General features: G+C 37.9%; 1 protein-coding gene across 4 annotated transcripts in view; it reads left to right on the top strand.

Moving 5' to 3' along the window:
- Positions 1–21,875, top strand: part of Tmem68 (transmembrane protein 68) — a 31,389-nt gene extending 9,514 nt beyond the window's left edge. For all 4 annotated transcript variants that reach the window (XM_052176025.1, XM_052176022.1, XM_052176023.1 and 1 more), the window contains 5 exons: positions 3,103–3,267; positions 6,696–6,889; positions 11,825–11,885; positions 13,928–14,067; positions 20,576–21,875. In XM_052176025.1, the coding sequence (XP_052031985.1) occupies positions 3,103–3,267; positions 6,696–6,889; positions 11,825–11,885; positions 13,928–14,067; positions 20,576–20,680 (665 nt within the window). In that variant the 3' untranslated portion in view covers positions 20,681–21,875. The remainder of the gene's footprint in view (positions 1–3,102; positions 3,268–6,695; positions 6,890–11,824; positions 11,886–13,927; positions 14,068–20,575) is intronic.
- Positions 21,876–27,894: the final 6,019 nt, after the last annotated feature.

Raw genomic sequence — 27,894 nt, 5'->3', positions numbered from 1 at the left:
AGCATTGGGAGCATTTGTTCCTCTTGCAGAAGACCCAGATTTTGTTCCTAGCATAGATAGTAGCTTACAGCCATTCCTGACTGTAGTGTCTGGGAATCCAGCAGACTCTTCTAACTAGTCAGGCTTCAGGTATACAAGTAGTGTACAAACAACCACACAGACCAAATGTTCATACACATAAAATAAGTAGATCTAAAACAAATTAAATAAAGAAGAAGGGAGGAGAGCTGTTGTTCTTTAGACCATTAAAAAGTGTTTGCTTTTGTTGTCTTCATTCTTTGAGCTTCTGCTATAGTCTGGACGCCAAACTCACCCAGTGTGCTGTTGTGGATGTTTTCTCGCTTTGTAAGATACTTTGCTCTGAAGAGGCTTCTTAGCTTTCTGTAATCACATAGCCTGCTTTAGTTGCTGGGTCATGGAGTCCTGGCTTTATAAAAAAAAAAAATCAAATAGCCTATTTTTAAAATTAATTTAGTTCCCCAGGAAAAAATTTGCTTCTGGGAGTTTTACTCCATTCATAAAGTGCTGTCCCACCATCTCGCAGCCCCTCGTAGAACTCGTTTCTTGTAACTGCTGCATTGAGTAATTCAACCTCAGCATGAGTTCTGGTGAGGAACAAAACATTTTTGAGGCAAAACAGCATTTGACAAAGATTTCTATAGACTATTGTTGGCCCTCAGACTGATTTCAGAGCGGGCGTTGTTTAAAAACAGAATCTCTCTATAGTCCTAGCTGTCCAGGAACTTGCTCTACAGACCAGGCTGGCCTTGAACACACAGAAATCCTTCTGAGAGGACAGACTTTGAACTAGACACTTGGTGATATGCATCACTCAAGTAGAGGCTGCTGTTAGGAAAACTCTCCACTGATACACTTTTTAGGCTAATGTGTTGTATCACAACACTATGTTCATATTAAAATATAAATCAAACCTTTTTTTTTTTTGACTTGCCAAACACTGTCAAAAACTTTCATCCGCCTTGACTTCTTTAAGCCTTACTTCAAGATAGATAAACTATATGTTCTTTTTCCATAGTACTCCTCAGGTAACAGGTTCAAAGAAGTTACTTCAGAGGTACAGTCAGAGGATGTAGTCTTTGACAAAGGGATCTAGCGCCCCCACCCCCGAATCAGAACTGTATACCCATCGATCCTGCACTGGGGATTCAGGGCCAGAAGTCATGTTATTGAGCTTTGCAAACAGGAATCATGCTTTGGATGCTTTGGATTCTTAATATTTGCTCATTAAATCTCTGCTGGCCAGTACAGGTCTCTGGCCCCTCAGTGTTTTACACAAAGCATTATCTCAGCACACATATGCCTGTCTCAGAGTTGCACCTTGGTGGTCTTTAAAACAGTGACACTTATTAACATTAAGATACTTGTTAAGAATTTACATCTTCTGCCAACATATACATTGTTTAAATTCCAAGATAATATATATAAAGCAATTTGAATTTAAGACATTATAGGTAAATTTAATCACTATTTTATATTGGAAGTCCAAGGTAGTTTCAGATATGTATTTTTGGCTCAGAGGCAATAAAATATTCAGTACTTAGCCCACTTTAATGTTTTATGTTAAGATATTTTGTCTAGATAATTGATAGTTTTTAAAAAGTTGATCTTGTGACATAAATAAAAGGTATTTGTATCTATATTTTGATTTTGTTGTACTCTTATGTGTGCTTTTGAAACTTCAGAAACTTTAAAAGAAATGATCATCGTAAAAAGAAAAAAGGTACCTAAAATTTATCATGCAAATAAACTTTGTTAAAATTGTGGTTTATTTATCATTTGTATATGTGTGGCCAAATAGGACATTGCATGCTATTATTAATCCTTCTCATAAATATTTAATAGTTTATTTAGTTACCTGTCACTGAACAGGTTTTATTTATTTATAAGGCTTTTACTGCTTGAAAATATCCCTATGCCAGGATCTATTCAGTGTCTTATATTATAACATTTACCCTCAGATCATATATACCCTATGATTTAAAAAAACAAACAAACAAAACATTCTGAGATTCCCTATAAAATGCAAAGAAACACTAAGTTTTTATTTAAATGGACATTTTATTTATTTACATTTCAGATGTTATCCCCTTTCCTTATTCCCGCCCCCCGTCCTCAGAAACCCCTGTGCCATCCCTTCCTCCTACTTCTATGAGAGTGTTCCCCCACCCTCTCACCCACTCCCAGAAACACTAAGTTTTAACTAAGTCACGTTAGTTTGGTGGTAATGAGTGAATGAAGTCCCTACTCTCAAGTGACTAGCAGCCTTTTAGCTCAATCCTTTCTTTCACTCAGGTTTTTAAAATAGCATTCTTCCTGGAAAATGGCAGTGGTACTCTCAAAAGCTAGGTTCTTAACATTGATTTTCCTTGAAAATTAATACAATAATGGAAACTCCTTAATAGACATTTTATATTTTCAGAAAGTTAAAAGTATGAGATAGCTTAACTGCAATCATCCGTGTATTGTAGAGCCCTGAGGTACACTGCTGGGCAGATAAGATTCCTACGTGTATTCATAGTAGGCGTCTTCTTAAGCTAAAGAGCATCAGCAAGAAAATGTAGGTGCATTCACAGCTAGGCGGTGGAGGATTTGTGCTAGGGGGGAGTGCAGAGCCACGAGCCTGGGGAGGCCGGCTGTCCTCAGCTGCTCAGGCAGCCCTCCCTACCCCTTCTCCACACGTGGCTCTGCCTTCTCGAGCCCGCCCAGTGCTGGGCTGCACTCTATCATCTCCATCCCTGTGCTCGTTCTGTCTGCCCTTGGCTGCCTTCCTCTTCCCCAGCAACCCATCTCTGAAGGCTGTACTCTTTCCTGCCTGCGTGCTGTCCTCACAACTCCACTCTGGCTTCTGCTCCCACTCCTGGGCCACCCCTCACCTTCCTGGACTCCCAGCAGCACTCTGCCACGCCTCCAGTCACGTGCCTTGTTTATTCCGTCCTGCTGTAGGACTGTAGAACCAAATTATGCTATGTCTAAAAGGAAGGGAAAGGGGGGAGGACTGTGGAGAGGAGACAGGACTGGAGAGGAGCAAAGACTGGTTTTGTGTTAGGTATTTTACTTATCTGTAACTTGTCTTTCAAACAGGTTATGAAGTTCATGGGATGGAAAAGATACCGGAAGGACCAGCACTTATAATTTTTTATCATGGAGCTATTCCCATAGACTTTTACTACTTCATGGCTAAAATTTTCATCCACAAAGGCAGAACTTGCCGAGTAGTAGCTGACCACTTTGTCTTTAAAATCCCAGGTAAAACTTAACCGTGTGTAGTGATCAAATTATGAGGTTGTCTCTCTTTAGTACTGTTTAAAAAGTGTTTTGCCTCTTTAGGATAACACATTTTCAAACAAATTTGAAAAACATCTAATTATCCAATTTAAGTAATACATCTTTTTAAAAAATAGCCAAAAATGTCACCCGGTTTTTGTTTGTTTTAAAGACAGTATGGCTCTATTTAAAGACAGTAATCCTCCTGCTTTAGCTTTTCAGAGTCTTGGCTTTCTAGGTCTGGCCACCACTGCTGGCTCTAGCTATACCCACCCACTCACCCACCGTTCGTCTGTCTGTCCGTCCATCCGTGTCCGTGCATTCGCCCATCTCACCCTCTTTACCACGTTCCTTGCTGTCACTGGCTCTAATTATTCTCTTTCTTCCTTTTCCCTCTGCTCTCCTCCTCCCCTTTCCTCCTACTCCTTCTTGGTCTCCATTCTTCTCTCCTTCTTGTCCCTCCTCCCTCTCCCTCTTTCTCCTCCTTGTTCTTTTTTCTTTTGCTAGTACTAGGGATTGAATCCTAGGGATGAACATGTTAGGCAAATGCTCTACCACTGAACTATAGTCCACCAGTCCTATTACATTATCTTTTCCTTTATTAACAGAACTTTAGTCAGTATTTTCTTTTTCTTTCAGTATTTTCTTTCTTTCTTTCTTTCTTTCTTTCTTTCTTTCTTTCTTTCTTTCTTTCTTTCTTTCTTTCTTTCTTTCTTCCTATCTATTGTTCTTATATTTAAATCTTCTTTTACAGTCAAGTCGATATGCCTCTCCCCGTCTATCCTCTGTTTTTCAGCCCATTCCTCTTCCCCCATCTCCAGAGCTCCCCACTTCGGGGTCCTCAAGTCTTTCCAGGGTTAGGGGCATCTTCTCTCACTGAGGCAAGACCAGGCAGTCCTCTGTAGTATATGTGTCGTGTGCCCCAGACCAGCTCACGTATGCTGCCTGGTTGGTGGCTCAGTGTCTGAGAGATCTCGGGGGTCCAGGTTAGTTGAGATTGCTAGTTTTCCTATGGGGTTGCCGTCCTCCTCAGCTTCTTCCAGCTTTTCTCTAATTCACAGGGGTCTCTGGCTTCTCTCCATTAGTTGGGTGTAAGTATCTGCATCTGACTCTTTCAGCTGCTTGTTGGGCCTCGGAGGGCAGCCATGCTAGGCCCCTGTCTGTAAGCACATCATAGCATCAGTAATAGTGTCAGGCCTTGGAGCCTCTCCTTGAACTGGATCCCAATTTAAAAAGTCTTTTAAAAATTGAGACAGGATCTTGCCAAGTTAAGTTACCCAGACTGGCTTTTAGCTTATAGTCTTAAATAATCCTTCTGCCTCGGCCTACCAATTTGGTGAGACTGCAGACATATATGCCCCAACAGCAGTCTTAAATCATGAACTCTGTTTGCTATGATACTGGAGATAGAGTACTCAGCAAGTGCTCTGACCTTGAACTCTATCCCTTACCCAAATCTTGAACTTTCAAGTAGAATTTTTTAAAAATGATATATATTTTTATATATAATGTAGTTAAGTTTTCATATTTTTTCTTTTTAATGCTGTTAAAGTTTAACTAGCAAATCAAAATTGAGGAAAGTACACACATGGTGCAATTGTTCATACTATCCTAAAGAGTATGTGTATACATGCTTCTCTTCCAGTGTGTGATTTGCCTCATGGACTTAAGCTCTTGAGATTGAAGAGATGTTTGTCATGACTTTATATCTTTTTAAAAAGTTTTGTCAAAGTGTTTAAGATAAAATAGTTATTTTTTAACAAATTATTGAATGGAATAACTGAGAATAAACCTTACTTTCTTTCATCTCTAAGTCAGTAGAAACCGGCCCGGGGAGTTGATAGTGTGCTCTCTGGAGTAAAAAGCAGAGCTGGCCTAGGACCAGAGCAGACTCAGCAGGGAGCTGAGGACAGTCTACTCAGTGCCTTCTGTACATGTGGTTAGTGCTGTAGTGTATGTTAGCACATCTGTTCTCTGTGCATGTTAAGTCAGATGGAAGGCTTTCCTTTAGAAAGAACGTGTAGATGTGGAACAGAAAGATAGTATAATCTCATTGTAACTGGCTGTTTTGATTTTTTAAATGATGTTTTCACACATTTACAAACAATTTTGTGGGTTTTATCCCCCTAAAGAGTTAATGTAAGCATTACCATCCTATAGTGGTTCCTACCCCTGTCAGGTTCTGGAGTTTATACCTAGGGCCTTGCACATGCTGGCACTGACCTACCCTACAACCAAGGACACTTTTATAATATGGCTCGTGTTTTCGTAACTGTTGTTCTCTTGTGGAACACGGGTTTGTTTGTAGCTTTTTCTTTTTACAAGTAAGAAATGTTTTTAGGTTTTTCCTAATACTTTTTCCTTTATGCTAATACCGTATTTTGACAATGATTTACCTTTAGTCATGATTTTTAGTGCAAGACAGAAACTTTGTGATTTATGGGCCCTCCTTTCCATTTACTCTGAGAGTGAATCTAATTAAGTAAGTGAGGTTTTGGTGCAGAATAAGCATTATTTAAATCTTAATGACAGTGATAGTGTTGTTTCAGCTCTTTAAGGCAACGGGAAACTATGTTAGTCTACCGAGTTGTACGAACTATCCACATTCTCAGTCTCAAGCAGGAAAACATGTACACTGACAGTCACATAAAGTTCCACTGTAGAATTTTTATTAAAGTATTTCTTTATTGACAGTATGTCTTTCATGTAAGAGTAGTCACAGTTTGAAGAACTGTATATTAAGATTTGGAATTAGCTTTTCTTAAATTACTATCCTCGGATGGTCAAAAACTCTCAATTTACTGTTGTTATAAAAATTTAATTGTAGGATTAGCATCATCTAACTTTTTTTATTTCAGTAGATTTGATTATAGTCTTAGCTGATTTTTGGTATGGCTTAACATAGTTGCATTTACATTGTCTTAGGTGGGTCTTTGTTACAGGATTAGTGGGTGGTTAGGGTTTTGGTTGGTGATGAGAAGTCATCTCTGATTGTTTTAACATACATGAGAACATATGTGGCTTGAAATTTAGTGAAAGGCATGTGGGATTGGACATAGTGCAGTGGTAACCTTTGTTGTGTAACTTCAAACATGCTTTAAGCCCATGTTTTGTCATTTGTAAGATGGGGAGAAGACACCCCATTTTTCATGGAGTTTTTCATGATAGTTTTGAGTTTTAATTAAGAGTTTGAAATAAAGTAGTCATAGTAAGGAGGTAATTAGTCAGGAAGTAATCAGTAGTAGATGATCAGTAAGATATATATTATTTCATAAGTCAAACAGGTCTTATATCTTAAGAGCTGTTGAAGTTTATAAAAAGTATGGGTAGTAAATTGCATAGATCATGAGTTTTACTCTGAAAGAATTGAACAAGATCAAGATATATCTTCGTGATTATGTTTTTTACAGGGTTCAGTTTATTACTTGATGTATTTTGTGCTCTTCATGGACCAAGAGAAAAATGTGTTGAAATCTTGAGGAGTGGTCACTTGTTAGCTATTTCTCCAGGCGGAGTGCGAGAAGCCTTACTCAGTGATGAGACCTACAGCATCATTTGGGGTAACCGTAAAGGCTTTGCTCAGGTCGCAATTGATGCACAAGTGGTGAGTCGTCAACGTCATTATTCAAGCACAGCTTACTTGAATTTCAAAGAAATGCTTAAAAGATGAGCCAGAGTATATGAAACTAGATTCTTTTATTGTAATAGCACAGAGGTTACTATATATAAAAATTTGTAGGCATGTATTGAAAGACGAGTATTCCTTACGTATGAGAAGCCATTTTCAAAAACAAAAGTCTGATCTGGAAATTTGGCAAGTATCTAACAAAGTTTTGTTTTTCAGTTGTAAATTCCATTCTTTTTCATGAGAGATTTGTGGTTCTGTACACAGCCCCACCATTATTTCAGAGACGTTTTTTAAATTCTATAATCAGCTCATTCTATGAGGTATTTTAAACCTTTGGTAACCTTGGCATTGCTATGTTTCATGGATGAATTTGGTTTAGTAGGTTTTTTACATGTAACTGGTTTTTTATAACGATACATATACTCTGTGACTAATGTCATTTTTCATCAAATGTGTTAGCTATTTTATAATATATGAAGTGGACAGTGGTGTAATAAATATTTACAGCACTTTTCAAATGAATTCATCAATGAAATTAAGCATACCTCGGAGATTTACTGTAGTTAATTGATCTTCTTAGACCAAATGTCGAGAGAATGTGCTTTTGCTGGTTGCTGTTTTGTTGTTTGGTTTTATTTGTTTGTTTGTTGGTTTGCCTCTGCAAAGTTGTTCACCATATATGGCACTTTATCCTAAGGACATTGCAGTCCCTTGCTGGACTCTTGTTCTTTTCTCTAAACTTAGAAGTTGAGTCAGCTGCAGTAACTTTCAGTGTTCAGGTTGCTGTCATTAGAGATCAGTCTACATCTTTGGTTTCACTGTGTACCATTTAAATATAGACTGTTGGATAAAAAAGATTGTAGGTAACTCATTCTGACCGAAGAATAATGTCTAAAGAGGAGTGGATATTTTTATGTTTGAATTACTACTTTACAGTTAAACAAAATAATCTAAAGAGCTTAGTGGTTCTTTTCTCTCCTGTACCTGTGCATACACTTTTATGTGACTGCTAGAAGTCATTGCTATAGTGCTTTAATATGGGTTCCTAGTTAAATTAATCTACTTCCTACTTTTTAAATACATGTGTTCAAACATGTAAGTTCTTTAAGTACAGGAATTTTATATTTAATTCTTTAGTGCATTATCTACTTTGAGTAGGGTTTGTTTATTTGTTGAATTAATTTTTTTGTCTTTAAACACAGATTTCTTAATCCAGCAAAAAACTTTTTAATTTATTTATACATTTTGTGTTAATAATAAAGAAAACTGACTGATAGCATGTTACCTATTTTTTCAATAGTTTTATAAGCACAGAACTGTAGATTGTCAGCAAAATGGTATACAAAGCTGTACACAGCTGTACAAAATTAAGAATAATCAATGCAAGAATAAAGTTCTAATCTAAAACAAAACATTGACTCATTTTCTATAAGTTCATATTTTGAAAGGTTTGTTTTTATATAAATTTCAGATAAAGATAATAAAAATATCTTTGAATCTTACAAGTTTACCATGGAATCTTAATTATTCACTGTTAGATTTGTAGTTTTAAGGAGGATATTGCTTTGGAGACCTAATAGAAAGGACAAAATAACTAGAATTGAAAAGAACAAGAACTCAGATTCTTGAATTTCTTGATAACTTTTTAAGATAATCTAGATAATTCAGTTAATTTTTTTTATAAAATTCCAAAAAATTGAGAAATAGCCTTCTATACATTTAAATCAAATACAGAATTTTAATGCTAAGAACTTGCTAATCACCTTATAAGTCTGATAACTAGTGTGCAGCACTTTTGAGGTTTGTCTCAGGGCTCCACATGGTAATGAAGTGACATGAGTAATATTCTAATGCAGTGGTTCTTAACCTGTGCATTTCCTGAGGCCATCGGAAAACAAAGATGTTTGCCTTACGATTCATAGCAGTAGCAAATTACAGTTATGAAGGGCAATGAAAATAGTTATGGCTGTGGTTATCACAACATTAGGAATGGTATTAGAGGGTCACAGCGTTAGGAAGGTTGAGAAGCATTCCTCTAATTTTATGGATGTCTCAGGCAGACAGAAATGGGAGGCGGAAGAGACCTGGGCCCCAACTGTTCACAGTGAGTGCAGACATCAGAGCCTGAAGGAGTCTTCTAGAGATGTGAGGAAAACTTTTCAGTAAAACATTTACATAGTTGTAAGTGACTGCGGTCCCTTAATAGATTAAACCAACCTTCCATAAGCGATGAGAAAACACTTGAAACTCTGCATGTAAGACTAGCTACATTTAAAAAGGACTGCTTGGCTGAGTCTGCAACTCATTGATAGAGTACTTACTTAGCATGTGCCAGGCTTTGAATGTAATTCCCAGCAGTGTCCCTGCCCACAGAATCATTTAAAAACTAAACCGGGCATACGAAAAGGAACTAAAGGGGGAAATTGAATTGTAGTTCATAAAATATAATCAGAAAATATGTAAAGGTTATTTGGATGGGACAGAATTTTATACATACCAAGTATTGCTCTTATCTTTTGAATTCCTAAAGATTCTATATAGGTAGCTTCATATCTAGGTTGAAGAAAAATTAGTTTATTTAATTGAAAGAAAACAAATGTAAAAGAAAGTAGCATTGTATTTAGCAATTATTTATTCATGTGATTATCCATAGTTTTTATGGATACCTTATCCATAAAAACTTTTGAGATAAAGGCAGTTATATCTTTCTACTCTTCATATTGAAGAAAATAAAGCTTAGGTTTGATAAGCAACTTGTTTACTGTTTCCTATATTTTTAGTAAATATAGGACTCTAAGCCCCTGCTAAATTGATGCCCTAAGAGTACATATAGGTGGGTACAGAAATTATGAATTCTTGACTGCCTATGCAGCTGTCTTGTATTCAAACATGTAAAAGAAAAGTGCTAAATGACTGTACAACATCAAATTGTGAAATACTAGTGCTTTGTCTTTAAGAACGGAAGCTTGATGCACTTAAAAACTGCAGGTTCAGATTACAATATGGACGATAGAGCCAGCTAGGGCAAGCTTTCTTCAGTGAAGTGGATTTTAGATTGTTCCACTCCAGAAGTTTAGCTTTTTAAGCAGAGTGGACCCTAATCATCTGGATGAAGTGCACATTGTAATACAGGCTTTAGGAACCATGCTGGTCTCTAGCCATGGCCAGCAGTTGCACTCAAGGGAGAACACGGTGTATCTGTGAGTTGAAAGGCTTTCTGTTCCTTGTGTGCATTCTGAGTTCTAGAAATGTAACTTTTAAAACATTAGAATTTTATCCATTTTATTTTACAAAACTTGTAATGTCTTAGGTAATAGCAAATTTTTTACTTAAAAAAAAAATCAATGTCCCTTATCCATCTTCATATGGTAGTTTCATTAATTATCCACGTCAGATTTTACATTCTTCACTTGACAGCTTTGTCTGCTTTCTCTAGTGTTGAGACAACTGCTGCCTGTTTCTGACCTCTGTATTTACAGAGCAGAGTTCATTAGAAGTCTATAGCATGTGTCCATTCTCTCCTTAGTTCATCCATAACTGTCTTTTATCTTATCTGTTCCAGGTACTTTTCTAAGTGCGAGGGATACAGCAGTGAAGGAAACATGTCTTAGGTTCCCTGAACGTAGTAGATGGCTCTCCTCTGCTAGGAGGAGAGAGACAGCAAGTGATCAGCTAGTTCAATGTGAGGATACGTTTTATGAAGTTTATCCTTGTATTTTCTAGTCTCTAAAAATGCAAAAGACGTAAACTATCGTTATCTAAAACCCTGCTTGTACAGGCATATAGTTGTATAAATAATGTGAAACTTCATGAACATGTGTACACACACATACATATATTTTATCTTTTAAAAAAATTTTGTTCAGTATATTTGTTTATATATGAAAGCATTTTTTTATCCAATTTTGATATATCCACTGTTTACAATACCATAACCTTCCTATATTATATGTTTATGATATTTCATTATTTTATGACATTTTCCTAACATTTCTGTTATTAAAAATCACATTTAACTATCGATGTTCATGGAATGTCCTATAAAATTGTTATCTAAATTCATTAATTTATATACGTTTTAAAAATCCTTATATCTGCTTTACACAGATACTGAACATTTTGAATTTAATGGTCTCATAAAAATGAGTTACTAATTCCATGAGACCAACTTGCTGAAGCTTATCATTTAATTTATATAAAATTTCCCTTTGTCTTAGTTACTTTTCTGTTTCTGTCACCAAAGCCATGATAAAGATAGCTTATAAAAGAAGCATTTAATTTTGGGCTCACAGTTCCTGAGGGTTACTGTCCATAACCGTCCTGGCAGGGACAGTTCACAGTTGATCCATGAGCTGGAGGCCGAGAGAGCTGACTGACTGGAGTGGGCTTTGGAAACCTCTGAGTCTGCCCTCAGTGACACACTCCTCCAACAAGGCCACACCTCCTAATTCTTCCCAAGCAGTTCTATCAGCTGGGGACTGAGAGGTCAAATGTATGAGCTCAGAGGGGTCATTCTCACTAGCCACCATACCCCTTCAAAGTAGCTTCGTCTGGTAACTTCTTCAATGAGCATATTATTTAGGAACTAGTAAAGCTAATTTACCATATTCATTTTATTTAATGAAATCAATGAGTATTATAATCTGTGAGTTTTAAGGGTTTATCTATAAGGAGAATTGGTAGATGAACTATTATGTGCTACAACTAGAGGATAGCCATTCCAATTTCTGTTTTCATAAATGATCAAGTCAAATTTAGTCTGATAAATCACACCACCTTACATATGCCTTTAGTGTTAAAAATCTGTTTTTAGGATTTCAAATGTGCCCTCAAAAAAGTTGCCTTATTGAGTCAATGGAGACCTTAAGTGGATTTATTTATTTACTTTTTAATTCAAATTCTTTTCTTTAGCCCATTATTCCTATGTTTACACAAAATATTCGAGAAGGATTTAGATCCCTTGGAGGAACAAGTAAGTTCTCATTCATATGGTTTTTAATTATAGTGTAATACATAAAACATTTGGGGTTTTGAATCCTATTAGGAAAACTTTTGGGTTTTTTTGTTGTTGTTTTTGTTTTGAGACAGGGTCTTACTATGTAGTTCTGACTGTCCTAGAACTTCTAGTATAGATCAGGCTGGCCCTAAATTCAGAGATGCCTCTGCCTTTGGCTCTACCCTTTGCTGTGTTGTGGTTAAAGGCATGCAGTACTATTCCTGGTGACTTTTGAATTATTAATTTTAGAAATGAATATTTTGATACTGTTGTGTATAAACTCTCAGGATAATGGTTCTAAGTACCGGCAGTTGTTCTTATGTAGGGACCGGGCACTGAGACTGTTTATTACCCTGCGGGCAGACTAGTCTCAACTTTGTAATTTTCATGCTTCAGCCTCCTGAGTTCCTAGGAGATGCTGTGTTTTTGTTAAGAGTACTCTATACATAGTGACACTTACTGAATGGACTTTTTAAACCTTAAAAGTGATTCATCTAATATGTTGTATATACTATCAACTAACAAAACTAGCTTTAAGATTGGATAACCTATATAATACACTAAGGTTGGCATCACAGAAGATGGAGATGTCATTTGCTTTGGTTTATTCTGTTATTTTACACTGATAATTTCTTTTACCTGTCTTCAGATTACTAATTAAAAATATACTTTTAATATAGCTGTAGGGATAAAAATTAGGATGTTTTTCTTTATGTCTCTTATTTTGGAATGTTTAGCATGTTTTCTACCTGTGATTTATAAATTATGTTGACTGTATTTTATGTAACTGTTGCTGTTCCTATCCACATAGAAACCCTTTTGCAAGCCTTGAATTCCTATTGTTTTAACTCATTTTTTTATATTTAACTTTTAAATTTAGTTTTCTGTTATTTTTTAATAATAGTAAATCAGAAGCTATTACAGAAATTCTGTTTGACTGCTTTTCAACTTTACTTGATTTTAAAGTTCAATATTTCTCAATTAAGTGTCTTTTTTGTTTTAACATCCATCCATCCATTCATTCATTTATTTTTGAGGCAGAGGCTCACTGTTGTGACCCTGGCTGGTTTGGAACTTGTTTTGTACCTGAGGCTGGCCTTGACCTCATAGAGATCCACCTGCTTCTGTCCACCTCCTCACCAGTGTTGGAATAATAGGTGTACATTACCACATCTGGCTAACTCAGTGTTGTGAGAGTTGCTTTGGGTGTGATAGTAAATTTTGTGTTTGTCTATGTAATCAGTGTTTTTAGTGCGTAACTGTATTTCATGAAACTTACCTTTTTGTATTCTGTTGATGCAGTTGTTTTTTAATCTCCTCTACTTACTTATTTTTAATACATTTAAACTCATTCCTGCTGAGTTTGAAACCAGGACCAGTCTAGTAGATCAGTGCGTGGTGTGTACATGAAGTCCTCTCTAATCTTGGGTTGTTCGGCATTTGCTGGGCGTCCCTGAACATCTCTGCCTCCAGCTCCTGCTGGCACTCCTTAGCCTCTCTGAGCCGTGGTACTAACTGGGTAGTCTTCTAATATGCTTAACTTTTAACATGTTATTTGGTCTTTTAATGAATAGATTCAGCTTTTCTTTTCCTTTTCTTTTTGGATTTATTAAACATGAGAACAAAGTACTGAAAATTGTTGCATGTGTCTTCAGCAGTCTCGAGGGTCTCTCCTTATGAGCACATTGCACCAGTGTGCTGAGTTTGCTACAGCTGATGACAAGCTTACTTTGAAGAAATGCTGTGCTCATCATGTAGCTCAGTGGAAGAGCACTTGCCTAGCACGGAGGAGGCACTGGATTCAGTTTCGGTCCCCATCTCCCTGCCCCTGAATCCTACACACACACACACACACACACACACACACACACACACACACACACACACACACACACACATTACTGAGAATTGATATTTTTGCTACCTTTTTGCAAGTCTTTTGTAATTACTTAGAAAACTTACAGTTATATGCATAGCATTTTTGGATAATAAAAATGATTTTGCTTATGTTAAAACAGGATTATTTAAGTGGCTTTATGAAAAGTTCCGCTATCCATTTGCTCCAATGTATGGAGGTTTTCCTGTAAAGTTGCGGACCTTCTTAGGTGACCCTATTCCATATGACCCCAAGGTGACAGCAGAGGAATTGGCTGAAAAGGTAATTTGCGTTTTATTTCTTAGCCTTGTAGGCCAGATTTTGTCTTAAATTATTTGAAATTTCATTGTTTATGTATTGTATGTGAGAATTATCAGACACTGATTTTGTCCCATGGGACAAACATTTGGCCTAGTGACATTGTTACTGACATGAGTTTGGATGGGGCTACACTACACACATTTAGTATTTAGAAGCCAGGAATAGATTTATAGGCATCTGTAGGAAATCTAGAAATAGCTTTCTATATCTGAATGCTTAGCTTGAGAACTGGGGTTAAGGAAAAAAGCCAGAATTGATGATAAAGACTTAGAAGTCAGGTATTATGTAGTTATTATGGAGGCTTTAAAGTTTACAAGGTAGGCAGGTAAGAAAACATCATTTGAGTAGTGAGGACTTTTTAAATGTTAGAGTAATTAGTAATCTTGTAAAGAGTTGAGGAATTGTGAGAAGTGAGACCGAGAAAGGACTACTCAGCTGGGAATTAAGCGCTGAGAGTCTAAAACAATGAAAGGGAGATATGTAGAAAAACACAATAGATTGGACAATTTTCATGGAGAATTAAAGAGGAAAGTAGTAGACATAAAAAACATTGCTGAATTAATTGAAAAGGGAAGTAAAAACATTTTATGGTAAAATTGAAGATGTGCATGGAAAATATTTCTGATAAAATTGTAGAAAAATATGTTAAAATTGAAGATTATCATGGAAAATTTTATATAGATATAATAACGGTAGGCATAAAAGTATTCCTAAGTTGATTGAAAGTAGAATTATAAACATTTTTCTGATAAAGTTGAAGATTTACATGGAAAATATTTCTGATAACATTGAAGAAATATATAGAAAAATATGTTAAAATTGAAGATTATTATAGACAAATATACAGATAAAATGGTAGGCCAAAATAATTCTGTTGATTGAAAGTGTAATTATAAATTTTCATTTCATTATAAATTTAATATTCATTTTCAGGTAAAATTGAAGATTTATATGGATAACTTTTCTGAGAAAATTCAAGAAATATATAGAAAATCACAAAATGTTTTTAATTCCACCTCAATCAATCTAGAAAGTTTTTTATGTCTATCATTTTATCTACATAATTTTCCATGAAATAGTTTTTCAGTTTGTTATTCTTATTAATATTTACTAAATGGAGTGAATGGAGGGGAGCAAGGAGGGGCGAGTAGGTGGAAGAGGGCAGTGAGGGATGGGGCGAAGAAGACCAAAGCTCAATGCATGTATGAAGACCAAAGCGAAGCCAATGCTTCCTATACCTGCGAATGTAAAAGGTTAATTAAATTTAAGATATTCATTAAAATCGATGATTATAGTTAAAATGAATGGGGATAAATAAGTTCTTTGTCTACATAGAATCAATCAGAAATATTTTCCATGTAAATCTTCAATTTTATCATAAAATGTTTTTACTTCCATTTTCAATAAAAACATACTTTTAAAAACAAAGAATAATAAATTAAAAGTTTTCAAAAAAAAAAAAGCTGAAAGGGAGCTTCCGACACTGTTGCTGAATAACTTAGAGTAGGATGCGCAAAGGCTTCTGTAGTTGCTGTTTTGTCCTACTGGTATCAGAGCCAGAGCCTGACTCATGCTAGCCGGTACCACTGAACCACACTCCTTGTGAGTTTATAACTTTTATACCACTCTTTATACTACGTTAGTTGGATTCATTTAAGGCATTTTGAATATCCAACTCATTCTATGAAGCCACAATTACGCTAATACCAAAACCACACAAAGATCCAACAAAGAAAGAGAACTATGGGACAATTTCCCTTATGAATATTGACACAAAAATACTCAATAAAACTCTTGCCATTCGAATCCAAGAACACAACAAAACGATCATTCACCATGATCAAGGAGGCTTCATCCCAGAGTTGCAGGGATGATTCAACACATGGAAATCCATCAATGCAATCTACTACATTGCAAACTCGACGAAAACTCAAAGAAAAAAACCACATGGTCATTTCATTTGATGCTGAAAAAGCATTTGACAAAATTCAGCATCCTTTCATGTTAAAAGTCTTGGAAAGAACAGGAATTCAAGGCCCATACCTAAACATAGTAAAAGCAATATACAGCAAACCAGTAGCCAACATCAAACTAAATGGAGAGAAACTTGAAGCAATCCCACTAAAACCAGGGCCTAGAAAAGGCTGCCCCCTCTCTCCATATCTTTTCAATATAGTACTTGAGGTACTAGCTCAGGCAATTAGACAACATAAAGAGGTCAAGGGAATACGAATTGGAAAGGAAGAAGTCAAACTATCACTATTTGCAGATGATATGATAGTCTACTTAAGTGACCCAAAACACTCCACCTGAGAACTCCTACAGTTAATAAACTGCCATGGACGGTCCCAGCTGGGAACTTTCAGATCCTAGGGGGAACTTTGGATTTCAGGAGAGGAACAGGTTCGGTGGGATGACAGACAGAACAACCACACACAGAGGCGGTTTGAATCTGAATGTATTTAGGAGCAAGGATTTTTATACACAAAGAGTATGGTATTACCATACAAAGATGTATGCAGTAAAGCAGGCACAATTATCATAACCATTTGGCACAAGGAAATGCAAAATCAATCAGTTACAATGTTTCTCATGTAACAGATTCAGAGGATCAATTTACAGATGCCATCAAACTTCCTGATTAGAATACAGAGTCACTTATAGTTAACAGTAAACCTGCAAAGAGTTTGAAGTTTCTTATACCCCCCTGGGTCTTAACAAGTTTTTGTGAGAAATCCTTATCTAACATTTAGCTTCTTCCTTGTAAAAACTTGACTCAATCAGTGCTTTCCGTATCACAGTGTCAGAGCCACCCTCATCTACATACTCATAGCCATATAGACCTGCATGTGGTTGGAAGGTTGTAATTATGTAAATGACTATGAGGCAGAGTGTTGCAATTCTTAAAAAGGAGCTTGAAGTCAGTGAGTCAACTTCAAAGAACGGAATCCTTGTGAAGAGAGAAAAAGAAGAAATTTAGAGTCTCAGAATTTTCTGGCTACTGACTTACTTCAAGATGGATTCTTTTACATCTTAATTTGCTTGGGTTTTCTTAGTACTGGCTGCTAAGAAGGGGAAGAGTTTAGAAGCAAAGCAAATTGCCAAGTGAGATTTTTGGCTTCTGAATAGGGGTGTTCTGGAGAGCTCCAGGAGACATTTCTCGCCTCAGTTAGTAAAACTTTGTCTTACAGAGTCTACTGGAGCCACTGCAGCAATAAACAACTTCAGGAAAGTGGCTGGTTATAAAATCAACTCAAGCAAATCAGTAGCCTTCCTATACTCAAAGGATAAGCAGGCTGAGAAAGAAGTTAGGGAAATGACACCCTTCACAGTGGCCACAAACAATATAAAGTATCTTGGGGTGACACTTACTAAACAAATGAAAGATCTGTATGAGAAAAACTTCATGTGTCTGAAGAAGGAAATCTGGAGAAGACCTCAGAAGATGGAAAAATCTTCCGGGGGTATCAGTATCCCGGACCTCAAGCAGTTCTACAGAGCAATAGTGTTAAAAACTGCATGGTATTGGTACAGTGACAGGGAGGTAGATTAATGGAATAGTATTGAAGACCCAGAAATGAACCCACAGACCTAGGGTCACTTGATCTTTGACAAAGGAGCTGAAACCATCCAGTGGAAAAAAGATAGCCTTTTCAACAAATAGTGCTGTCTCAACTGGAGGTCAGCATGCAGAAGAATGCGAATTGATCCATTCTTATCTCCTTGTACTAAACTCAACTCCAAGTGGATCAAGGACCTCCTCATAAAACCAGACACACTGAAACTAATAGAAAAGAAACTGGGGAAGACCCTTGAGGACATGGGCACAGGGGAAAAGTTCCTGAACAGAACACCAATAACTTATGCTCTAAGATCAAGAATTGGCAAATGGAACCTCATAAAATTACAAAGTTTCTGTAAGGCAACAGACACTGTCAAGTATACAAAACGGCAATCAACAAATTGGGAAAGGATCTTCACCAAACCAACATCCGACAGAGGGCCAATATCCAATATATACAAAGAACTTAAGAAGTTAGACTCCTTATTACATGGTGGGGAGTCTTCTGGGTATATGCCCAGGAGTGGTATAGCAGGATCTTCTGGAAGTGAGGTGCCCAGTTTTCGGAGGAACCGCCAGACTGATTTCCAGAGTGGTTGTACCAATTTGCAACCCCACCAGCAGTGGAGGAGTGTTCCTCTTTCTCCACACCCTCTCCAACACCTGCTGTCTCCTGAATTTTTAATCTTAGCCATTCTGACTGGTGTAAGATGAAATCTTAGGGTTGTTTTGATTTGCATTTCCCTAATGACTAATGAAGTTGAGCATTTTTTAAGATGCTTCTCCGCCATCCGAAGTTCTTCAGGTGAGAATTCTTTGTTTAACTCTGTACCCCATTTTTTAATAGGGTTGTTTGGTTTTCTGGAGTCTAACTTCTTGAGTTCTTTATATATATTGGATATTAGCCCTCTATCTGATGTAGGATTGGTGAAGATCTTTTCCCAATTTGTTGGTTGCCAATTTGTCCTCTTGATGGTGTCCTTTGCCTTACAGAAACTTTGTAATTTTATGAGGTCCCATTTGTCAATTCTTGCTCTTAGAGCATACGCTATTGGTGTTCTGTTCAGAAACTTTCATAGCAGCCCTATTTATAATTGCCAGATGCTGGAAAGAACCCAGGTATCCCTCAACAGAAGAGTGGATGCAAAAAATGTGGTATATCTACACAATGGAGTACTATTCAGCCATTAGAAACAATGAATTCATGAAATTCTTAGGCAAATGGATGGAGCTAGAGAATATCATACTCAGTGAGGTAACCCAGACTCAAAAGGTGAATCATGGTATGCACTCACTAATAAGTGGATATTAACCTAGAAAACTGGAATACCCAAAACATAATCCACACATCAAATGAGGTACAAGAAGAAAGGAGGAGTGGCCCCTGGTTCTGGAAAGACTCATTGAAACAGTATTCAGCAAAACCAGAACGGGGAAGTGGGAAGGGGTGGATGGGAGGACAGGGGAAGAGAAGGGGGCTTACGGGACTTTCGGGGAGTGGGGGGGCTAGAAAAGGGGAAATCATTTGAAATGTAAATAAATTATATCGAATAAAAAAAATTTAAAAAAAGAAAGAAAAAAAAAAGAAGTTAGACTCCATAGAGCCAAATAACCCTATTAAAAAACGGGGTACAGAGCTAAACAAAGAATTTTCACCTGAAGAACTTTGAATGGCTGAGAAGCACCTTAAAAAATGTTCAGCATCACTAACTATTAGGGAAATCCAAATCAAAACAACCCTGAGCTTTCACCTTACACCAGCCAGAATGGCTTAGATTAAAAACTCAGGAGACAGCAGGTGTTGGCAAGGATGTAGAGAAAGAGGAACAGTCCTCCACTGCTGATGGGACTGCAGGTTGGTACAACCACTCTGGAAATCAGTCTGGCGGTCCCTGCAATACCACTCCTGGGCATATACCCAAAGGATTCCCCAGCATGTAATAAGGACACATGTTCCATTATGTTCATAGCCCTATTTATAATAGCCAGAAGCTGGAAAGAACCCAGATGTCCCTCAATGGAGGAATGGATAGAGAAAATGTGGTATATTTACACAATGGAATACTACTCAGCTATTAAAAACAATGAATTCATGAAATTTTTAGGCAAATGGTTGAATCTGGAAAATATCATCCTAAGTGAGGTAACCCAATCACAAAAGAACACATGGAATGTAGTCACTGATAAGTAGATATTAGCTCAGAAGCTCTGAGTACCCAAGACACAATTTACATATCAAATGACTCCCAAGTAGAAGGAAGGAGAGGGCCCTGGTCTTGGAAAGGCTTGATCCAGCATTGTAGGGGAGTACCAGGACAGAGAAGTAGGAGGAGGTAGATTAGAGAACGGGCGAAGGGAAGAGGGCTTATGGGACTTTTGGGGAGGAGGGAACCGAGAAAGGGAAAATCATTTGGAATGTAAACAAAGAATATAGAAAATAAAAAAATATGGTAGGAAATATGTAGAATTTCTGGGCATGGTGATGCATCATTAATATGCCATTAATCCTCTGGTGTAAGGGGTGAGCGGATCTCTGAATTTGTGGCCAGCATGGTTTACATAGTGAGACCTTGTCTTTATCAAAACAAGATGAAACAAAAACAGATATACTTACAGTTGAGTTCCATTAAGTACATCCACATTGTTGAACAAAAGATATCTTGAAGATTTTTACTGTGGAAACTGGGTTTCTTCCCACTGAAGATCATTTTCCCATTTCTCCCTCTGCTAAGCCATTGCCAAGGCCCTGAAGTCTGAAATGCTAATATTGCTAGAAGTAGACACAGGCAGTGCCCTGTGAGCTGTGGGTGTGGCACAGAAGTGCTTCTGCAAGTAGCATAAAAATCCTACAAGAAGGTCTGAACTGGGGCTGAACCAATAGTGGCTTTCCTTTTGTTTCCTAAATAGACCAAGAATGCTGTTCAAGCTTTGATTGACAAGCACCAAAGGATACCGGGGAACATTAGGAGAGCTCTGCTGGACCGCTTTCATAAAGAGCAGAAGGCTAATTAGCAGATAATATAATGTGTCTGCAGTGACAAGTTTGCATCTGTGGTACTGTCTTTTAAATTTTTTTAGGTTGTATAGTGTTTTTAAAACATCATGCTAATGAACATCTTTCTTTAGAACTTAAACTTTATATGTTTAATCTTTTCCCTTCAATTAGTTGTGTCAAATTTAATAAGTAACTCATCACATGCTTGACTCATAATGATCATGTTGCATTTGCAATCTTCAGTAGTATATGATAAGAACAGAATCTTAGAGTTAAGTCTTCACTAATATCAGTAGTTTAGGTTAGGCAGACCTTACTAAATCATGCTCCTTATGTTCGTGTCTGTTGTGCCAATATGGTAGTAGGTTGTAGCACTTGCTTGATTTAGTTGAGCGGTGCCTTTGTGAATCAGTCCTGCATTCCATTCACAACTGCTGGTAAGTTGTGGGACACTCTCGCAATGTTAAGCATGATAATACTGTGGTGATGAACATTATTTTAAGTTGCTTATATCTACTGTGATATATCTGTATCTGATATATCTGATAGATATTTGTAGTGAGAAATCTATATTTGAATTGATTCCTGAATCCTTTAGGAGTTACGTATATTTTTTGTTCATTGGATGTTTAAACTCTCCTTTAGGTACAATGTCCAGTTGCCAAGCACAGTGAAAGAGATGTACTATTTTATAAATCAAATCATTGGTATTTGTAGTATTTATTAACTGAATTGTTTAGTATTTATTTTAAACAAGTATCTAAGTAAATATATAGGATAAGTTGTCAGCACAGTGTTTTATGGTATAAAGACAAAATCACGGGCTTGGTTCATGTTAGAAACGGATTCTAGGCTGAGGAATAACCAACTAAGGAAGCTCTGGTCTCACTCAGTATCGGGGCTCTCTTCCTGCGCCTTGCAGCCAGATGTGTGGTTATTATTTCAGTAAAATGTACTTGAATGACAAATTTCTGTAAACATGTACCTCTCTGAAAATGTAATTGCTTTTGATTTGTTGTCTTCTTGAAAACTTATTTTAAAAGTATTTAAACAACAAAGTATCATGAATTCACTGCAGTATGTCTCCTTCTGCCTTTGTAGTACTTGGGTTTTATATGGACTTTTAACTACAAATGTATATTTATGATATGTATAATGTATATAGAAATGATGTAAAAATAAAGCTGGATTGCAACTCTTTCTCTAGTAAAATTGTGTGAGATATAGTTTTAAAATGTTATTTTTGCTATTCTTCAGAATGTTCTCCATTTCTCAGCAATCATTTATTTTGACCACTGTAAATATGTAGCGTGCTTCCTATGTAGTCAGCACATCTCAGGGACCATTTCAGAGAATGGAGTCAATTCGCTGTCACTCCTTGCCCCATTTAGTAAATTTTACTTAGTTCAAAGCTGTTAAATATTTCCAAAATGAATGAATAAAAGACTATAAAAAGAACAAGAAAACTATTTTTGGAGAATTAGTTGATTCTAAAGATTGAAGAAAGAGTGGCATTTGTTGCTTAATGTTGAAAAAGTGGTCATTTTCCAAGTGTTTAAATATTACTGTTCTATTCAAATAATCTTAGGTCCCTGGTACCCTCAATGTCAGTCCCATCCAGACTGAAGTATTGTCTCTGCACTGCTTGAACTTAAGTCCCCTTTGTAAGATGCAAAGACTGAAATGTGTTGATAGATATGGAGATCATGGTGGTGGTGGTGGTGGTGGTGGTGGAGGAGGAGGAGGAGGAGCATTAGGAGCCTGACACGGTGCCAACAAGACAGGACTTTGGGAACCTGACTCTGGTCTGCTTTGCAGGGAGAAGGTTTAGACCATCTTCTAAAACTGTCTGTTTAGAAAGAAGAATCTGAAACTTTTCAGTACTGCACTCGTAGTAGAAATACCCAGAATCCAGGCAGCAATTGTTAGCATTTCACTTGTTCTGTTTTCTTCACAGGTTCTCTCCCTCAGGCCACATGCTTATCTAGGGCTTTAGTTTGGTTAGTTGGTTTCCCTCTCCCTCCCTCCCTCCCTCCCTCCCTCCCTCCCTCCCTCCCTCCCTCCCTCCCTCCCTCCCTCCCTCCCTCCCTCTGTTCCTTTCTTCTTTCCTTCCTTACTTCCTTTGCTCTTAAACAATGAGCAGTAAACAAGGAAATTTGATCAATATAAGACATTTATGTACAGACCATACATTAGTTTTCATGGCCTGTCAAATGGCTTAGCAGGTGTCTTAATTTAGATTTTATTGCTGTGAAGAGATACCATGGCCAAGTATTATAAAGGCAAACATGTAGTTGAGGCTAGCATACAGTTTTTGAGGTTTAAGTCATTACCATTGTGGTGGGAAGAATGGCATCTTGCAGGAAGACTTGATGCTGGAGGAGCTGAAAAGTTCTACATCTTCATTCGAAGCAGCAGAAGACTGATTCCGCACTGGGCCGAGCGTGATCACAGGATATCTCAAAGCCCACCTCTGCTTCCTCCATCAAGGCCCCTCCTTCTCCAATAAGGCCATACCTCTCAATACTACCACTCCCTATGGCCAAACATTGAAATACAGGAATCTGGGGTGGCGGGGCAGACATATTCAAACCACCACAGCAGGTAAAGACACTTGCTACCAAGCCTACATTCAATCCCTGGGACCCACATGGTGGAAGGAAAAAAAAAAAACCCTGTGATTTGTTCTCTGACCATACATGTTTTGTGGCTTCTGTATGCCCACACATATACAAAGTAAATAAATTAATATTAAAAATTCAAGGTCCATTAGTTTTCCACAGTATATCAGATTTTGTACTTCAACCTTTACCGGAAGCTTGAACACTGCCATTTTCCTGCCTCTTCAGTCTGCCGTAATGTGGTGTGATTTCTCAGTCCTGTGTTTTCTTTAATAATACTGAGAATTTGGAATGGAAGGACTGTTTGTTTCCTTGTTAAGCCCTTAATTTTATTTTCTGAGACTGTTATCATGATTTGATTCAGGGTGTGTGATCCAGACTTAAGACTTTAATGATATGGCTTTTACAAGCACATCACATGAGGAGGTCATGTTGATTTGTGTCTTTTGTAATGGTCAGTTAAGACAGTGAGCACAGCTCTTTCCCCAGTTATTTTTGCCCTCTTAATCAGTAAATATTGGGACAGATAATTTGAAAGCATTTCTATCTCTGACCTTCACTGAACTTTAGCTTACTAGTTTATCATTCTTTAACTTAATTTGTTTAGATGAATTGTTAGTCTGGGATTCCAAGAGTGAAGGTTTCTAGTTGAATTCAGTATTTAGCAGTTGGCAGTTTAGAAAGACTATCCGGAGATCGGACAAGGGATTCAATCAAAGAGTTATGCATAAGCATTTAAACTCTTTGAACAGAGGCCTTCTGAGGCTTGCATGCAGTACACTGAAGGGATGGCTGTGCTTGGTGGGACATGTATTTGTAGATGATGATGATGATGATGATGATGATGATTTTCCTTACATTTGCATTAGTGCAGTTTTAAAATTGACAGTTTTTTTCTCTATCCCGGTTACCTCCCAAATTAATAAGTCAGAGACTATAAGATTTATTTAATCAAACTTTGGGTATGACACAATAGCCAAGCAGTATTAATCTGGCTACCTCCCAACCCAAATCCTCAAGATACTTGCATTTTAGTATTGATCTGGGGTTCTCTGCTCCAGATTTGTTCCCATGTGTCTCCTGGACCCTCCTTGTGGTAAATCCTCCTTTCTCTTTCTCCTTGTCTCCTGGCTGGGGTCAGAAATCTAGCCCTGCCCTTTCTTTTGCTTAGCTATTGGTTGATGAGCTTTTATTGTCAATTCAGGGGATAAATGGGTAGCAATGTTTATACAATGCCATGTCCAGATTGCAACAGACAATTGGAGTGGGGTAGGGGACAGGGTATTCAGCATTTAATAATATACGGATAATCTTTATACAGTGCATAGTAACATTATACCTACACATTTGCTTGCTTGTGTGCGTGTGTGTGTGTGTGCGTGTGTGTGTGTGTGTGTGTGTGTGTGTGTGTGTGTGTGTGTGTGTGTATGCTTATACCACACAGCATGCATGTGGAGGTTAAAGGACTTCCTGTGGCAGTTGATTCTCTCCTACCACATTGGTTCTGAGGGTTAAACTGGCCAGTAAGGCTTGGCAACAAGTGTCTTTCCCTGCTAATCCATCTCACTGACACCGTAACGATCATTTCTCAAAAAATGTTTTGTTTTCTTTTTGTGAAATATATTTGATAAAAGTTCATTGCTTAATCATTTCAAATATTACTATTGTTAAGTACATTCACAGAGTGTGGGAGCATCACTACTAATCATGTTCTAGAACTTTCGCCATCTCAGATGACATGATGGAAGTTTATTTTAATAACTGAAGATCAGCTTTCCATCCCTTAGCCCCTGCACACATGCTCGGCCCAAGCACAATTTCTACCTTTTGTTTAAATATATTTCTCTACTCTGCATACTTCAAATAAATAGTATCAATCCTTTTGTGTCTAACTTATTTAACTTTGCATTGGTGCTTGGTGTTTTTTCTGATACCGTACTGGCTAGTTTTTAATGTGAACCTGGCCCAGGCTAGAAACATTAGGAAAGAAGGACCTTAGGTGAGAAAATGCTCCTACTAGTTTGGCGTGTGGGAAAGCTTGTGGGTACTGATTAATGATTGATGTGGGTGGCTCATCCCATAGGGTGTGGTGCCACCTCTGGGTGAGTGGTTCTGGATGGTATAAGTGTAAGACTCTGAGCCTTTGCTTACGTAGGTCCTGCTAGCCCCAACACGGAGCTGGGGATCAGTGTAAAAGCAAGAGGAATTTATTGTTCCAGGATGCTGGGGTCTTTATCCTGCACCTGAAGGAGATGTGGCGACCCTGGGTGGCCTGTTCTGGTAAGTTTTTATACAGTTTTCAGGGGCGGAATAGAGCATCAGCAACTAGACACAATATGTTTGGCAGAACATGTGCCCTCTAAACTGATTGGTCTTCAGGGAAAGAGGTAGTAGGGGCTTAATACTTAATAGCCTCTTCCTTCCAACTTATGTGCTCTCTGGCTTGTCTCTTCCAGGAGGGGAGGGGTGTGATAGAATTTTCCAATGGCTCTGAGCTGAACTGTTCATAAGAAAGCAGGCTAAGCAAGCCTTAAGGAGAGGGGCAAGCCAGTAAGCAGGCCTCTGCTTCAGTCCCTGACTTCAGATTCCTACCCTGTGTGAGCCCTTATCCTGATTTCCCTCTGTTATGAACTATAAGGTCTAAGACGAAATAAACCCTCTTGCCCATGTTGTTTTTGATGTTTTATCGCAGCAATAGAAACCCTAAGACAAAACAAATATATCCTAGAAACAACTTGGTATTATAGACCACATGAAGGAGGAGAGGAAGGAAGACCAAAGAGTGGATGCTTCAGTCCTACTTAGAAGGGGGAACGATATAATCAAGGGAAGTAGACAATGGGAGGGACTTGGGAGGAGGAGAGGAGGGGAGGGGGAAAAAGAGGGGCCAGATCAGGTATGGGAGGAGATGGAGCAGATGTATAGAGGGTCAGGAAATTGAACAGATGTCTGTGGTAATGGGGATGAGGAACTGGGGGTAGCAACCAGAAAGTCCCAGATTCCAGGAAAGCAAGAGCCTCCCAGGACCTCACAGGGATGACATTAGCTGAAATACCCTAAAAAGGAGAGGGAGAACTCTGTTGAGACCATATCCAGAGATTAGACATGTTAAGGGATGGAGCCATCCACCCATCTCCAAAATTTTAACCCAGAATTGCTCCTATCTAAAGGAAATACAGGGACAAAAAGTAGAATAGAAACTGAAGGAAAGGCGATCCAGAGACTGCCCCACCTGGGGATCCATCCCACATTCAGACACCAAACCCAGACACTAGATTGCTGCTGTCAAGAAGTGCTTGCTGACAGGAGCTTAATACAGCTGTCTCCTGAGAGGCTCTGCAGATCCTAACCAATGCAGATGAGGATGCTCACAGCCAACCATCAGACTGGAGGAAGGACTGAAGGAGCTGAAGGGGCCTTATTTGGCATCAATGGGAGGGGAGGCCATTGGTCCTGTGAAGGCTTGATGCCCCAGTGTAGAGGAAAGTTAGGGCAGTGAGGCTGGAGTGGGTAGGTATGTGTGGGAGCACCCTCATTGAAGTAGGGTAAAAGGGGATAGGATGGGTTTGCAGAAACCAGGAAAGGGGATAACATTTGAAATGTAAAAAATAAAGTATTCAATTAAAACTAAAAAAAAAAAAGAAAAGAAAAAAAGAAAAACCAACTTGGTGGTGTACAAATTTAATTTAGTTGACAACAATGTTAAGGTAAGTACAGATCTAAACTTACAATGGTTCATTCTCTTAAAGACTTGTCCCACTTAAATGCCAGCCATAATTGTGACAGGCTGTCTATCCTTGCTTTTGCCTGATCAATATCTCACTTAAAAGTTTTTGAAACCCTACTAGAGCAACTCACAGAACTCAGGATATAGCTATACTAATTCCATTATAAAGGAAGCAATGCAGGAAACTATCAAAATGGAAGGAAGGGTATGCTGTGAGAAGGGGGTGGCAGAGCCTGCAAGTCCTCTCAGGGTGTACGACCTGTGCAGCACATCCATGTCTACACAAAGCCTGGATTCTCCCAGGCCTCATGATGGAACGAATCCTTAAATCATTGAGTTCTAAGTCATAGGTGATTGAAATCTACTTTGAACCCTGTGTATCTGCCGAGGTTGGGGCAGATGGAAATGCCCATCCTTTACTCTTGTGATTGTCCTTTTCATAACCAGCTGCCTTCCTGAAGCTCACTGTGTTTCCTCTGCCTTGAGCAGTCTCATAAACCTGCAAGAGGCATTCCTTGTATGTTAGGAAATCCTTAGTGATTTAGAAGTTCTAAGATAGACATGGTGGCACCGACCTGTAATCCCAGGACCTCAACCAAGAGGTTGAGGCAAGAGGAACAAGAAATGAGGCTCTCCTGGTTTACATTGGCTCCTGTCTCCCCAAATGACATAAAACATACACACACTCCAAACAACCCCCCCAACAAAGTTATATGTATATGTTTGTATGTATGTTTAAATATATAGATAAGTATATAAATTTGTATTTTTTCCTGTAGCCTGAGAATCATTTCATTTTTGTTATAGCATGTTAAAATTTCATTGTCTTCTTATGGCTAAAATCTCCATTGTTTGTGTATCCCACATCTTATTCATCTGTTGG

The sequence above is a fragment of the Apodemus sylvaticus genome, chromosome 3 (assembly GCF_947179515.1).
Source record: "Apodemus sylvaticus chromosome 3, mApoSyl1.1, whole genome shotgun sequence".
Classification (NCBI taxonomy): Eukaryota; Metazoa; Chordata; class Mammalia; order Rodentia; family Muridae; genus Apodemus; species Apodemus sylvaticus.
Note: the sequence above shows the minus strand (reverse complement) of the source record. Positions and strands in the feature narration are given on the sequence as shown.